Source organism: Zalophus californianus, chromosome 1 (assembly GCF_009762305.2).
Source record: "Zalophus californianus isolate mZalCal1 chromosome 1, mZalCal1.pri.v2, whole genome shotgun sequence".
NCBI classification, from domain to species: domain Eukaryota; kingdom Metazoa; phylum Chordata; class Mammalia; order Carnivora; family Otariidae; genus Zalophus; species Zalophus californianus.
In genome coordinates, this window is record NC_045595.1 from 213,345,320 (window position 1) to 213,359,746 (window position 14,427).

Here is a 14,427-nt window from a genome sequence, read left to right on the forward strand (position 1 = left end):
TGGCGATCTGTAGAGTATATTATTATATCTCAGAAGACCTGTTTAAAAATAAATTAAAAATAGGGGCCCGGGGTGGCTCAGTCGTTAACTGTCTGCCTTTGGCTCAGGTCATGATCCCAGGGTCCTGGGATCAAGCCCCGCATCGGGCTCCCGGCTCGGTGGGAAGCCTGCCTCTCCCTCTCCCGCTCCCCCTGCTTGTGTTCCCTCTCTCGCTGTGTCTCTGTCAAATAAATAACATCTTTTTAAAAAAAATTAATTAATTAAAAATAACAACAGTAACAACAGAGATACAATTATCATGTTTGATACATTACTTAGTCGCTGCTGTTCATCTTGGACCTGTTCTCTATAAACCTCTTATCTGCAATACTAACACTATACCATATTTTAAGAAACATAAGCAAGTTTCCTCTAATATTAATATTGGGACCTTTGTTTTATTGTTTGTTTTTTGTTTCTTTGCATTTGCTGTAGTAGTTTCTTATCAAGTCAATTATTCAGCTGTCAGGGGTGAGGGAGAGAGCCAAGGGCCACGGGCAGTCTCAATGTGAAAACTCTGCCTCTGTACGCTTTTTATGGAAACCCCCCTTAGAGCTAAGAGGATGCCCAGTCCCACTGGGAAGTGGCCCCCAGAACTCAGTTTTGCTCGTAGTTTGGGTGATCTGATTTTTGTGGGACTAGAGAAGGATGACTTGTAGAAATCCCAGAGAATTCTCCCATACACAAATTATGGCTGATCGGAATATTAATTTGTCCAAACTACGTATGATTCAAGAAATAACCAAGAATGAACTGTGTCCCAAAATCTCTATGGGGAAAAGATTCTATGGACAGAACCAGGCCAAAAGCCAAAAGAGTTCTGCTAAATCTTTACCTAATTTCTCGATGCCCTCTTGAGCTGAAGCCTCAGAAGGCCACAGGCCAACTGTGACCAGCTTCATAGAAAAAGGACTACTCATTCCTTGTACCAGTCCCTGCAATCACCTAGTGTCACCTGTTTTTTTAAAAAGCCTCATGGTCAAGGATACGGATTCATCCAAGATCTGTGAACGAGTAACAAGATAATTACACCCCATTTTGCTGTACTGCCTAGCAATATGCCACCCACCCTATCTCTTCTGAAGCCGAATTCTTTTTTGTTTTTTAAGATTTTATTTATTTATTTGTCGGAGAGAGAGCAAGTGAGCACAAGCGGGGGGGCAGCAGGCAGAGGGAGAAGGAGGCTTCCCGCTGAGCTGGGAGCCCAATGTGGGACTCGATCCCAGGACCCTGAGATCATGACGTGAGCTGAAGCCAGACATTTAACCAACTGAGCCACCCAGCCGTTCTTTTTTTTTTTTTTTTTAAGATGAAGCCAAATTCTTTACAGGAACAGATTAATGCTCAGGTTTCTTTAGTGTCCCATTCTATAAAGTTGGCCAATTCACTTGCCTTCACCTAGAAAAACCAACAATTCACCTAGAAAGTTATATCCCCAGGAATTCAGTGAAGTTCCACACTTCTTCTCTCAGATCTTAATCCCAGATCTTAAGGATACTTGGATGGAGTCTTTGTTGGGGATCCCTCTGATACAACATGTACATTAACTGCCTCTTATGTTCCATTAATCTGGAAAACTCTTAAGGTTGACTATAATTATTTCCTCACTGAGCAAGGTGAAGAGACATGAGCATCTAAGAAAACACTCCAATTCCACAAAACAGCATTTCATTATCTAGGCCATACTCTGTCAACTGAAGGAAAGCTATTATCTAAGGAAAGATTACAAAATATCCAAAATTATCCAAGACCAACTACTAAAAGACAATTAAGAAAATTTCTATGACTAACCAGATACTGTAAATAATACATACCAAAATCTCCTGAATTAGCAAGACCTCTGTGTGACTGGACTAAATCAAATATGTCAGAACCATGCCCATGGAACACAGAAACAAAAAATGCCTTCAATGATCCTAAAATTTCTTTCAACAATTACCTCTCATATCCCAGAGTATCATAAATCTGTCTATGTACATGAAAGGTTAAGGTCATGATCTAGGGCAGTGGTTCTCAAAGTGGCAGAGAAAGCTGATTTTGCCCCCAGGAGGTACTCGGCAATATCTGGAGACACGTTTGACTGTCACACTTCGGGGGCTACTACAGGCCTCTCTAATGTGTAGAGTCTAGGCATGCTGCTAACCTCCTACAACACAAAGGAAGGCCCCCACAACAGAAAATTCTAGTGCTGAGATTGAAAAGTGATGCTCTAGGAATGTTACCTCAACAACAAGGCATACATCAAAGACCCACCTCCTCTCAGAGCCTGTCCCTTGACCCAGGAGGCAAGGCTTACTGCCTACTTATTTCAGAGCAACTGCCACTCAGCCAAATTCAACAGTCTTCAGGCCTGAACTAGGATCACCTTTTAGCCTTATGGCATCACAGTATCATCCCAAACACTAACTGGAAATACCAGCACTTTTCTTCCAGTCAGTTAACTAATCATGAAACAGTGCTCCTTCCTCCTTTTCATAAGACAGTATGTCAACAGAACACCCTCAACCCAGCCCCTTATTACACTTGTCTGATGACAGAGAGCCTCCTAGTTATCTCTGTGGTGCAAGAAGTGTCCATGCCAGAAGAGAATTTAGGAAGGACATTCCTGCCCAGAGCCTGCCTCAGTGCTGCCTGTTGCTGGGTCTTACCTCACTAGGGAAAAGGGGCAATTCTGGGCTGCTTATGAAGTCACCTGGGTCATGGTTTCAGAGTGTCTTTCTTCTTCTACTGCTTCCAGGTACACGGCTCCATATCTGTTGCCTGAGTCTTAAATGCTTCTGTTTGGCTACTGTCCTGACAGTAAATTCAATAAATGATTCAGACACAGAACCAGGATAAAATGACGGTGATCGGTGCTCAAACTGGAGATCAGCTCTCTACAAGCCAGCCTCGCCTTTAAGGGCATCCAACAGTGGTGAGGATCTAGGCAGTCCCTGATGATCTCTCCTAGAGCTCAACCACCTCCAACAACACCAAAGATACACACACACACACACACACAGAAAAAGATGGACTGTCCTGAAGACACAGGAAAAAGTAGCCATCAGAGTGTAAAATGCCACAGCTGCTGGGGAAAATGGTCTGGCAGTTTCTTAGAAAGTGAAGCATGGAACTATCCTATGACCCAGCAATTCCACTCCTAGGTGTATGCCCAAGAGGACCAAAAACATGCGTTCACACAGAAACTTCTACATGAATGTTCACAGCAGCATGACCTGTAATAGCCAAAGAGTGGAAACCACCCAAGTGCTATCCACGGACTCTTCCCTGCAGACTCAGACTAGCAGACACAAGACCACAAACAGGTCAAGGGACAGAACTGGCACCTTCTCCTTCCACAGGCACAACCACTCAAGCCTAGGGTTAGCACAGACCTCAGTCACCACGTGGGGTCTGAGACACTCCTCAGAAGATGAAACCGAGGGTCACGGACACAAGAACACAGGGCTGGTCAGAGGCAGAAGCTGAACTGGCCCCTGGGCCTCAACTCGCAGCCCATCTCTTTCCCACATTGCCTGCCTACAGTAGTGCGAGTATGTGGGAAGACAGGGAGAAGTGATGGTCGCGGACACAAGGGTGCTCTGCTATCAAGTCTCGGGAGCTCTTATGTCCATGACACAGGTGAGTTTACTGTATGTAAATTTTAACTTTTTGTAAGTTTTTCTCTCAATTCCAGGTAGCTAACATACAGTGTAATATTAGTTTCAGGTGTGCAATGTAGTGACTGGACTTCCGTACATCACCCGGTGCTCATCAGGACAAGTGCACTCCTGACTCCCCACCCCCTATTTCCTCTATCCCCCGGCCCACCTCCCCCTCCAGTGACCACCAGTGTAGTGTGCTGTCTAGAGTTAAGAGTCTGCTCCTTGGTTTCTCTCTCTCTCTCTCTCTTTTTCCCCTTTTCTTGTTTGTTTTGTTTCTTAAATTCCACATGAGTGAGATTATACAGTATTTTCTTTCTCTGACTGACTTATTTAACTTTGCATTGATATTCTCTAGCTCCATCTATGTCATTGCAAATGGCAAGATTTCATTCTTTTTTATGGCCAAGTAATATTCCATTGTGACTATATACCACATCTTCTTTATCCATTCATCAGTCGATGGACACTTGGGCTGTTTCCATAATTTAGCTATTGTAGATAATGCTGCCACAAATACAGGAGTGCACATATCTTTTCAAGTTAGTGATTTCATATCCTTTGGGTAGATACCCAATAGTGCAATTGCTGGATCGTAGAAGAGTTCTATTTTTAACTTTTGGAGGTATCTCCACGCTGTTCTCCAGAGCGGCTGCACCGGTTTGCGTTCCCACCAGCAGGGCACGAGGGTTCCCCTTTCTCCGCATCCTCGCCAACACCTGTTGTTTCCTGTGTTGTTAATTTTAGCCCTTCTGACAGGTGTGGGGTGATAGCTCATTGTGGTTTTGATTTGTTTTTCCCTGATGCTGAGTGATGTTGAGCATCTTTTCATGTGTCTGTTGGCCATCGGGATGTCTTCTTTGGAGGAATGTCTGCTGATGTCTTCTGCCCGTTTTCAACTGGATTATTTGTGTTTTGGGTGTTGAGCTGTATCTGTCCTTTACATATTCTGGATACTAGCCCTTTGTCAGATGTGTTACTTGCAAATATCTTTTCCCATTCCGTAGGCTGCCTTTCAGTTTGTCAGTATTTCCTTTACTGTGCAAAAGCTTTTTATTTTGATGAAATCCCAGTAGTTTATTTTTGCTTTTATTTCCCTTGCCTCAGGAAACCTATCTAGAAAGAAGTTGCTTTGGCCAAGGTCAAAGAGGTTACTGCTTGTGTTCTCCTCCAGGATTTTGATGGTTTCAGGTCTCACATTTAGGTCTTTCATCCATTCTAAATTTATTTTTGTGTATGGTGTAAGAAAGTGGTCCAGTTTCATCCTTTTGCATGTTGCTGTCCAGTTTTCCCAACACCATTTTGTTGAAGAAACAGGTTTTTTTTTTTCCACTGGATAGTCTTTCCTGCTCTGTCAAAGATTAAGTGACCATACAATTTTGGGTTCATTTCTGGGTTTTCTATTCTGTTCTACTGAGCTATGTGTCTATTTTGTGCCAATCCCATACTGTTTTGATGACTACAGCTTTGAAATATAACTTGAAGTCAGAATTGTGATGCTTTTTTTTTTTTCAAGGTTGCTTTGGCTATTTGGGGTCTTTTGTGGGTCCAGAAAATTTTAGGATTGTTTGTTCTAGCTCTGTGAAAAATGTTGTGATACTCTATAAAGAAAACCTGAAAGATTCCACTAAAAAACTGCTAGAACTGATAAGCAAATTCAGTTAAGTCACAGGATACAAAATCAATGTATAGAAATCTATTGCATTTCTCTACACCAATAATGAAGCAGCAGAAAGAGAAATTAAGGATCAATCCCATTTACAACTGCACCAAAAACAATAAGACACCTAGGAATAGGGGCACCTGGGTGGCTCAGATCATTAGGTGCATCTGCCTTTGGTTCAGGTCATGATCGCAGGGTCCTGAGATCGAGCCCCGAGTCAGGCTCCCAGCTCAGCAGGAAGTCAGCTTCTCTCTCTCCCTCTGCCTCTCCCCCTGCTTGTGCTGTCTCTCTCAATGAATAAATAAAATCTTAAAAGAAAAAAAAAAAAGACACCTAGGAATAAACCCAACCAAAGAGGTAAAAGAGCCGTATTCTGAAAACCATAAAACACTGATGAAAAAAATTGAAGATGACACAAAGAAATGGAAAGGCATTCCATACTCATGGACTGGAAGAACAAATATTGTTAATATGTCTCTACTACCCAAAGCAATCTACACATTTAAGGTAATCCCTATCAAAATACCAACTATATGTAAATTTTTTAAAAAAAGAATCCTTGTTTGGGGCACCTGGGTGGCTGAGTCGGTTAAGCGTCTGCCTTTGGCTCAGGTCACGATCCCAGAGTCCTGGGATCGAGTCCCTGCTTAGCAGGGAGTCTGCTCCTCCCTCTGCCTCTGCTGTTCCCCCTGCTTGTGCGCTGTCAATTAAATAAAATCTTTTAAAAAAAAGAATCCTTGTTTTAGAAGGCAGAGGATCTATGTGACAGCCAACCCAAAGTCTCTACTGTACTGCCTACTCCCCATTGGACAGAGTCTTGGTATTGGAGATAGGTGAGACCCCACAGTCTCTGTGAAGCAGCACGTTAATAAAGTACCACCATAGTAAGTAATCTTCCCAGTAAAATTCACAACACAGAAGTGAAAAATTTAAGTACACACTTTCCAACTCTTTGTGAGTTCCCACGTAAGCCACTCCAGGTAGCTATAAACAAGGCCAAACTGAGTTCGTATTATTGGACAACATGGCTGCTTTACCTGCTGGCCAACCACCTCACCCCCATGCACCATACAGCAATTCAAGCGGCTCAGATTCACAGCTTAGCAGAATGACAAATCACATTCTTCACAGGGCTTTGGGGTCCCGAGCAAACAGCAGAGAATTCAATCACCAAGTCTGCAAATGCCTTCTGTTTTAAAAAAGACCTTAAAACAATTTAAAAAGTGGAGCAATGCAAGCCCTCTCCACCTGAAGATGCCCTGTCAGAAGCATGCCATGCAATCCTGGAGAAGAGCCAGGCTAAACCAGGACTTGCCCAGACACCGTCAGAATCTCAATATCCACCTCAAAGAAGTATCACCAATTTTTAAGGGATTATGAAGAAAATGTCTACACGGGATCTACCTTATTAGGATTTCGGTAAATGAAGGATAATGCCATGAGGAAAAATAAGATTTCCTCTCTCTCTAATAGCAGAGAATTACCCTAAGAGTGGCACAGGACAGAGCAGAAAGGAAAGAGCAATGGGAGAGAGCAGATACATAGAGTAAATCTAACAGTCACGGCAATAGACCTAACTACTTCACTGACATCAGAACCGTAATACTCACTAGTATCTACCACCTCCCACTATACTGATAGGATTTATTAATAATCTAGTTATTTAGCCTTATCCCTGACAGCAGTTTTGCCATAGAATTCTATCCTAGAAAAACTGTCATCTTTGAGAGACAATTTAGGGTTTTGGAATTTTTTTAATTATTGTACCAAAACAATAGCAAGAGCTTCGCTTACGCTTAAGGCTTCTACTTTAGCTAAAAGTTCGTAAAATGATTCCAATAACAAGTAACTAAACATATTTTTGTTTTGACTTCCTTCCATGCACAGAACTGAACAGAACAGGCAAACCCATCCTGTTTCCTAGATCAGTCTTTTTACTGACCGACGCTTATCAGATTCGCCTGGGGGGGGGGGGTGCCCCACAACACACACACCTGGTACCACCCCAGGCCCACAAGATCAGGTTCTCTAGGGTAGGAACCACAGGACACTGAAAAAGTTCCAGGAGACGTTCCTGCATACACACCCCCAGCTATAATCACCACTCCAGACACACGGCTAACAGTCACTGCATCTCAAAAGAATGACTTACTTGTTACGATCCCAGCCAAAGCAAACACAAACTGATTTTCATCGGAATCAAGCTCCTTGACATCCCCATCCAGTGACTTCACAAAACTCTCCATTGTTTTACCAGTGATGTTGAAAAACTTCAAAGCTTTATCCTGAAAGTTTGGAAAGGAAAGTATCACACTCCCGCACAAATACTGGTACAAAACATTACAAGAGTACAAAGGCACAAAAGGAAGACTCTATGTTAATGACAGAAGCAGTATTTAAAAGTCTGCTCCCTCATTCCAAGTTCCCATATGGAAAAGAACAGAAAAAGGAAATTTGGAATCTGTAGAAAAATTACCCTGCAGACTGATGGAAGGAGCAAAATAAAATATATGTGAGGGAACAGCACAAGTTTACAGTGGTGGCAGTATCAGGATGGGTTCATCCAAAATCCACTAGGAATATGCTAGAAAAATACATTCTCTGTTGATTCCAGGCATGAAGCCACAGGTTTCAACCATTGGAGAACGGAGTTTCAAACAAAATCTTAACAGAAACGTCAACATGTCAACAGACGAAGGCAGCGAGCAGGCTTGTTGGGCACTTTAAATCTTCGTTACTTAGCAGAAGTCCCTTCAAGCACACAGAACTTTTGAAACGCTTCCCGGGGGTGCTAAGAGTTCTAAGGGATAACCTCAAAGCCGACACATTTACCAACGGCACAAGGCAACGTCATCGGCTGATAGAATGTTCTGAGCCTGGGTTGTGGGGATGATTACACAACTCTGGAAATGAGCTAAAACCACTAAAATTGTACACTCACAAATGGGTAAATTTTATGTGTAAATTACACCTAAATAAAGCTCAATAAATGTTAAAATACAATTAATCTCCACTAAAGTCACACACAATTTTTGTTTCTCCAAGTCATAAGTAATGGATCGCTGGCCTCCTGTCGAAACCTCCCCCTGCATCTGTATTCCCATTCACAACCACACCCTCCTCCTAGAGTGCAGCCACAAGCCCCCTGGCACCATACCTGCCCTCCCCGCCCCTCACAGCAGGGCGTGCCTGAGCCCTGAGCCCTGAAGGGCCTTCCAGTTAGTCCTCCTGTCTTGCTCCCACGCCCACCCCGCCCCCGTCTACCTCACTCACAGTCAGGACAATCTTCCCGAAGTCTCTTGCCCCACCATTCTTTTACTCAAAACCCCAGGAATCCAGTCTTATCACCTACTGGGTAAAATCAGCAACCTGGCTGCTGAGGCCTTCCAAAATCACACTGCATCCTACTTCTGCAGGGTTATCTCCCCATGACTTTACTGCACTGACCCTCTACTGTGTGTCCACTGACCCACGCATGGCCCCCAACACTAACTTCAGGCTTCTCAGCCCGTGCCTCTGATGATGCCACTCCTCTCCCCTCCCCATTATCTGCCCTGCCACCTACTCGAGTTCATCAAAGCCCATGTCAAAGCTCTCTTCCTCCGGGAAGTTTCTGAGTGTGTGGGAGGGTGTGTGCGTACTATTAACATACATAAATACATAAATAACATGTAACTTTCAACAAATCAAATATCATGTTACTCATGGGATAACCTACATAGAAGCACTTAAACTCTGTTAAATGTGTATAGGTGTCAGGGAACAATACTGAAGTGGTACTATCTCCACAAGCACCACACAGATTCTGGGAAAGGAGGGGTCTTACTTCACTCATTTCACACACCCCTAGAGCACCAGCTTACATCAGACCCTACACACTGCTGGATGAATGAACATAAGACATGGTCTTCATCTGTAAGCTCCTTAGTAGATACTCTGTACCCTCTGGGTTCCATCAACACTGATGGACAACATCCAGGGAGCCCAGTGGTCATGCTTACTCCTCCCAGAATGGCTTTGACCACGTCCTCACTGCTGGAGACGCCCCACAAAAGGGTGCAGGCTGCTGCTCCCATTTCCGTACAGTATTCTGCCTGCTGCAGGAGTTGCTGCTTTGCTTCATTCAGCTGCTGTCGAAGAGCAATTTTCTCCTAAAATCAAAACAGAATAAAATCAGCAAAATGAATAGCATTCAACCTTGAAATAACTCTATTGTGTTTCTCATTCAAAGATTTAAAAAAAAAAAAGTACACAGAATTACAGAAAACAGTTGGCAAATGAAAACTGGTCCTTAGACAGCCATAATCTAGATCTTTTAAAACTTCAGAGGAAAAATAACACTCTCAAAAAAGAACATACTGCTGTATTAGAGTTTACAAATATTGCCAAAGACCTGAATTCATCTTGAATTCAAAATGAAGGCACCTCAGGTCCCAAGTGGCTATACCCAGAACACCGATGGGGGCACCTGAACAAAGTTAACAACTGAACACAGCAGTCCACAGAGCACCATTTCTAGTAGAAGAGGCTGCCCCCCCCCCTGCCCCAGATGGCTCACTCCACTGGAAATACACCAAATGACAGAGCTAAGCCCAGCTAGGACAGATGGGGCAGAGACAGAGAGAAGTGGGAAGGAGGGCCTCCCAGGCATGCTGCACAGGGCAAGCTGAGTGCCAGCATGACAGGAAGACTGAGGTCAGTGGGGCTTCTGAAGAGCACCGCTGGAAAATCTCAGCCAGGGCTCTTAACAGTGAATTGTCCTCCTGATAGTCCCTTAGACCACACAAACAAGCCTAAAGCCTCGTTTCAGGTGGCTCTTGGGTAGTATGGGGCTTTCCGACCTCCCCCGACCTCCACCACTGGTTGCACTATTGTTGTTACCTGAAGCTCCCTCAAAAGGTGAGAGCGTTTCCTTACTTAACAAGAGATAAACTTAAGAAATATAGAAACCTGGTGGCTCAATCAGTTGAGTGTCCAACTCTTGATTTTGGCTCAGTTTGTGATCTCAGGGTGGTGGGATCGAGCCTCGTGTCAGGCTCCACGCTCAGCCGGGGGTCTGCTTCCCTCTCCCTCTGCCCCTCTCCCCATTTGCATGCACACACACTCTCTCTCAAATAAATAAATCTTTTTAAAAAGTTAAAGTATTCTAGGGTGCCTGGGTGGCTCAGATGGTTAAGCGTCTGCCTTCGGCTCAGGTCATGATCCCAGGGTCCTGGGATCGAGTCCCGCATCGGGCTCCCTGCTCCTTGGGAGCCTGCTTCTCCCTCTGCCTCTCTCTCTCTCTCTGTCTCTCATGAATAAATAAATAAAATCTTTAATAAATAAATAAATAAATAAATAAATAAATAAATAAAAGTTAAAGTATTCTAGGGGCGCCTGGGTGGTTCAGTCATTAAGCGTCTGCCTTCAGTTCAGGTCATGATCCCAGGGTCCTGGGATCGAGACCCGCATCGGGCTCCCTGCTCAGCGGGAAGCCTGCTTCTCCCTCTCCCACTCCCCCTGCTGTGTTCCCTCTCTCGCTGTGTCTCTGTCAAAATAAAAATAAATTTTATAAAAATCTTTTAAAAAGTTGAAGTATTCTAGATGTTTTAGGTTTTTCTTTTAGAGAGGTGAGTGCAGGACAGTTAGAGGGGAAGAAACAGAAGCAATGGGCCGCAAATGAATCTTGACCTGGGGTGGCCCATTCACATCTACCTGGGATGATGCATTTGGTATGCAGAGTTCCATACACATTCAGACATATATTCACACTCATTTTAGGAGAAAAGTTGGTCACTGAATCTACGACACATGCTAATACTGCCTTAGGTGATTACAAACTCGGGTTTCATCCCTAGTAGTCGTCTGGATTCCTAGTTCTGTTCTTCAGGGGTCTGCAGCCGAACCCACTCAAGTCAGGGGGACATGTGCAAACCTACATCAAACACTTCCTTTCCGAACTCTAGCCTTTCTCACAGTTGAAGCAGTCTGTATTCCAATTAGTCTGGTTATGATGGTTCTTTGACAAGATCACACAGTAACTGCTGAGAATGACCAGACAGGATGGTCTTCACTGCAGTCACATTTGGTGGCTACAGGCAGGCATGCCCTGACAAAGGGCTGCACATTTAGTACAGTAATATCAAGAAAAACTCAACAACAGTAATTCCATCCACAATAACATCAAAAATAAGAAAAAGGAATAAACTTAAGGAAAGTAGTTTAAGTCCTGTATAGTAAAAACTACAAAACATCACTTAGAAAAACTACAGAAGATGTCAAGCAATGGAAAGACATACCATGTTCATAGACTGGAAGACTAATGTAGGTGAGGTGATAATCTCCCCAAACTTGACCTACAGATTCAATGTCTATCAAATCCCTGTCAAAATGTCAGCAGGCTTGTTTGTACAAACAGATAATCTGATTTTAAAATGCATACGGAAATGCAAAAATAAGTTTGAAAAAGAAAAACAATGTTGAAGAGAACTAACACTGCCTGATTTCAAAAACAAAAAACAAAAACCTATTATAAAGCTATAGAAATCAAACCAGTGTGGTATTAGTAGAAGGACAGACATACAGATCAATGAAACATTAACATTTACGGCAATTGATTTTAACAGAAGTGCCAAGGCAATTCAACGGAAAAAGTATAGTCTCTTTAACAAATTGATGCTAAAACAACTAGATAGATATTCATATGCAAAATAATAATAATAACTCAAAATGAATCACAGACCTAAATGTAAAATCTCTAGGAAAAAAACCTCTGTGGCCTTGGGTTAGGCAAATATTTCTTAGCTATCATAACAAAATCATAATCCATTAAAAATAATAAATTGAACTTCATCAACATTTAAAACTTTTACTCTTCAAAAGACACCATCAAGAAAGTACAAAGACAAGTGATAAACTAAATTATTTCCTTTTTTTTTTAAAGATTTTATTTATTTATTTTGAGAGAGAGAGTGCATGTGAGAGAAGAGAGAGCACAAGCAGAGGGGAGGGGCAGAGGCAGAGGGAGAAGCAGGTTCCCCACTGAGCAAGGAGCCCAATGCGGGACTTGATCCTAGAACCCTGGGATCATGACCTGAGCCAAAGGCAGACGCTTAACTGACTGAACCACCTGGGTGCCCCAAGAGACTCTTAACCATAGGAAACAAACTGAGGGTTGCTGGAGGAGTAAGGGGTGGGGGGATGGGGTAACTGGGTGACGGGCATTAAGGAGGGCACATGATGTAATGAGTACTGGGTGTTATTACAACCGATGAATCACTGAACTCTATCTCTGAAACTAGTAATATACTATATGTTAACTACGTTGAATTTAAATTTAAAAAAAAAGATGATGTTGGTTGGGAAAAAAACAGGCAAAAGTTATACACCAGAAATTCATGTAACACTGTGTGTCAACTTTGTTTCAATAACAAAAACATAATTTAGGCAAAAGATGTAAACAGACATTTATCCAAAAAATATATGAATGACATGAAAAGATGTTCAACATGAGGGTAATGGAAATTAAAACCACAATGAGATACCATTACACACTCACGAAAATGGCCATAACTCAAAGTACCAACAATACCAAGTGTTCACAAGAATATGGAAAAGTAGGACTTCACATATCGCTGGGTGGAATGCAGAATGGCACACTCACTCTTGGTAAACAGTGTGGCAGTTTCTCACAAAGTTAACCGTATACTCACCATATGACCCAACAATTTCACTCCCAGGTAACCCCCAAGAAAAATTAAAATATATGTCACTTGTACATGAATGTTCATAGCAGTATTATTCATAAGAGTCAAAAATCGGAAGTAACTAAATGTCTATCAACTGGTGAAAAGATAAAGAAAATGAGGTACAATACGAAGGAAAAACAATTGACACATGCTAACATAAATGAACTTCCAAAGCATTACACCAAACATAAAATACTACATATTGTATTTCTGTATTTCTATAAAATATTCAGAAAAGGCAAATCTATAGAAACAGCAGATCTACGGTTGCCTAGGGCTGAGCAAGGGAGCAAGGACTGACTACAAACAAGTATGTGATAGAAACGTTCTAAAAATTGGACAAAATCCAGCACTCACTCGTGATAAAAATTCTCAACAAACTAGCAATAGAAGGGAACTTCCTCAACTTGATAAAAAGCATCTACAAAACACTGCAGCTAAAATCATATTTATGTCTATAACAGGGAAGGCTACAAACGAATAGGGGTGGGGGTACATGGGAAATCTCTGTATTTTCCACTCAATTTTGCTGGAAACCCAATGGAATATTACTCAGCCACAAAAAAAACCCCAAAATCTTGCCATTTGCAATGACATGGATGGAGCTAGAGAGTATTATGCTAAGTGAAATAAGTCAGTCAGAGAAAGACAAATACCATATGATCTCACTCATACATGGAATATAAGAAACAAAACAAAGGGGGGGGGAGAGAGAGAGGCAAACCAAGAAACAGACTCAATTCTAGAGAACACGTTGATGGTGACTGGAGGGGAGGTGGGCAGGCGGATGGGGGAAATAGGGGTTGGGGAGCCAGGGGGGCACTTGTTCTGATGAGCACCAGGTGATGTACGGAAGCGTTGAACCACTATATTGTTCATCTGAAACTAATATTATACTGTGTGTAACTAACTGAAATTTAAATAAAAACTAAAAGAAAAAACAAGGTCTATTTTTTTTTTTTTAATCATACTTACTGGTGAGAGATTGCTTTCCCCCGAGGTCAGGAACAAGGCAAGACTGTCTGCTCTTGCCACTCTTATTTAACACAGTGGCAGAACTTCCAGACAGTGTAATAACACAAAAGAAACAAAAGGCAGAGAGAGTAGAAGAGCTAGAACTGTCTACATAAACTCTCAAGGAATCTAAAAAAAATTCTCAGACTTCAGAAGTGAGTTCAGCCAGATCACAAGTTACAAGATCAACACACAAAAAGAAATCACATTGCTATATGCTAACAACAAAAAAGTGAAAACTAAAATTTAAAACACAACACCATTTAAAATTGTTCCAAAGAAAACGAAATGCCAGATACCTGGGAGGCTCAGTCAGTTAAGCATCTGCCTTCAGCTCAGGTCA

The 14,427-nt window shown here is 42.3% G+C and overlaps 1 protein-coding gene across 1 annotated transcript in view; it reads right to left on the reverse strand.

The window, feature by feature from the left end:
* Positions 1-14,427, reverse strand: part of LOC113916743 (heat shock transcription factor 2 binding protein) — a 98,265-nt gene that overhangs the window by 62,791 nt on the left and 21,047 nt on the right. Inside the window, exons 5-6 of the mRNA XM_027583609.2 lie at positions 9,345-9,494; positions 7,496-7,628 (exon numbers count right to left, since the gene is read on the reverse strand). Coding sequence (XP_027439410.1) covers positions 7,496-7,628; positions 9,345-9,494 — 283 coding nt within the window. The remainder of the gene's footprint in view (positions 1-7,495; positions 7,629-9,344; positions 9,495-14,427) is intronic.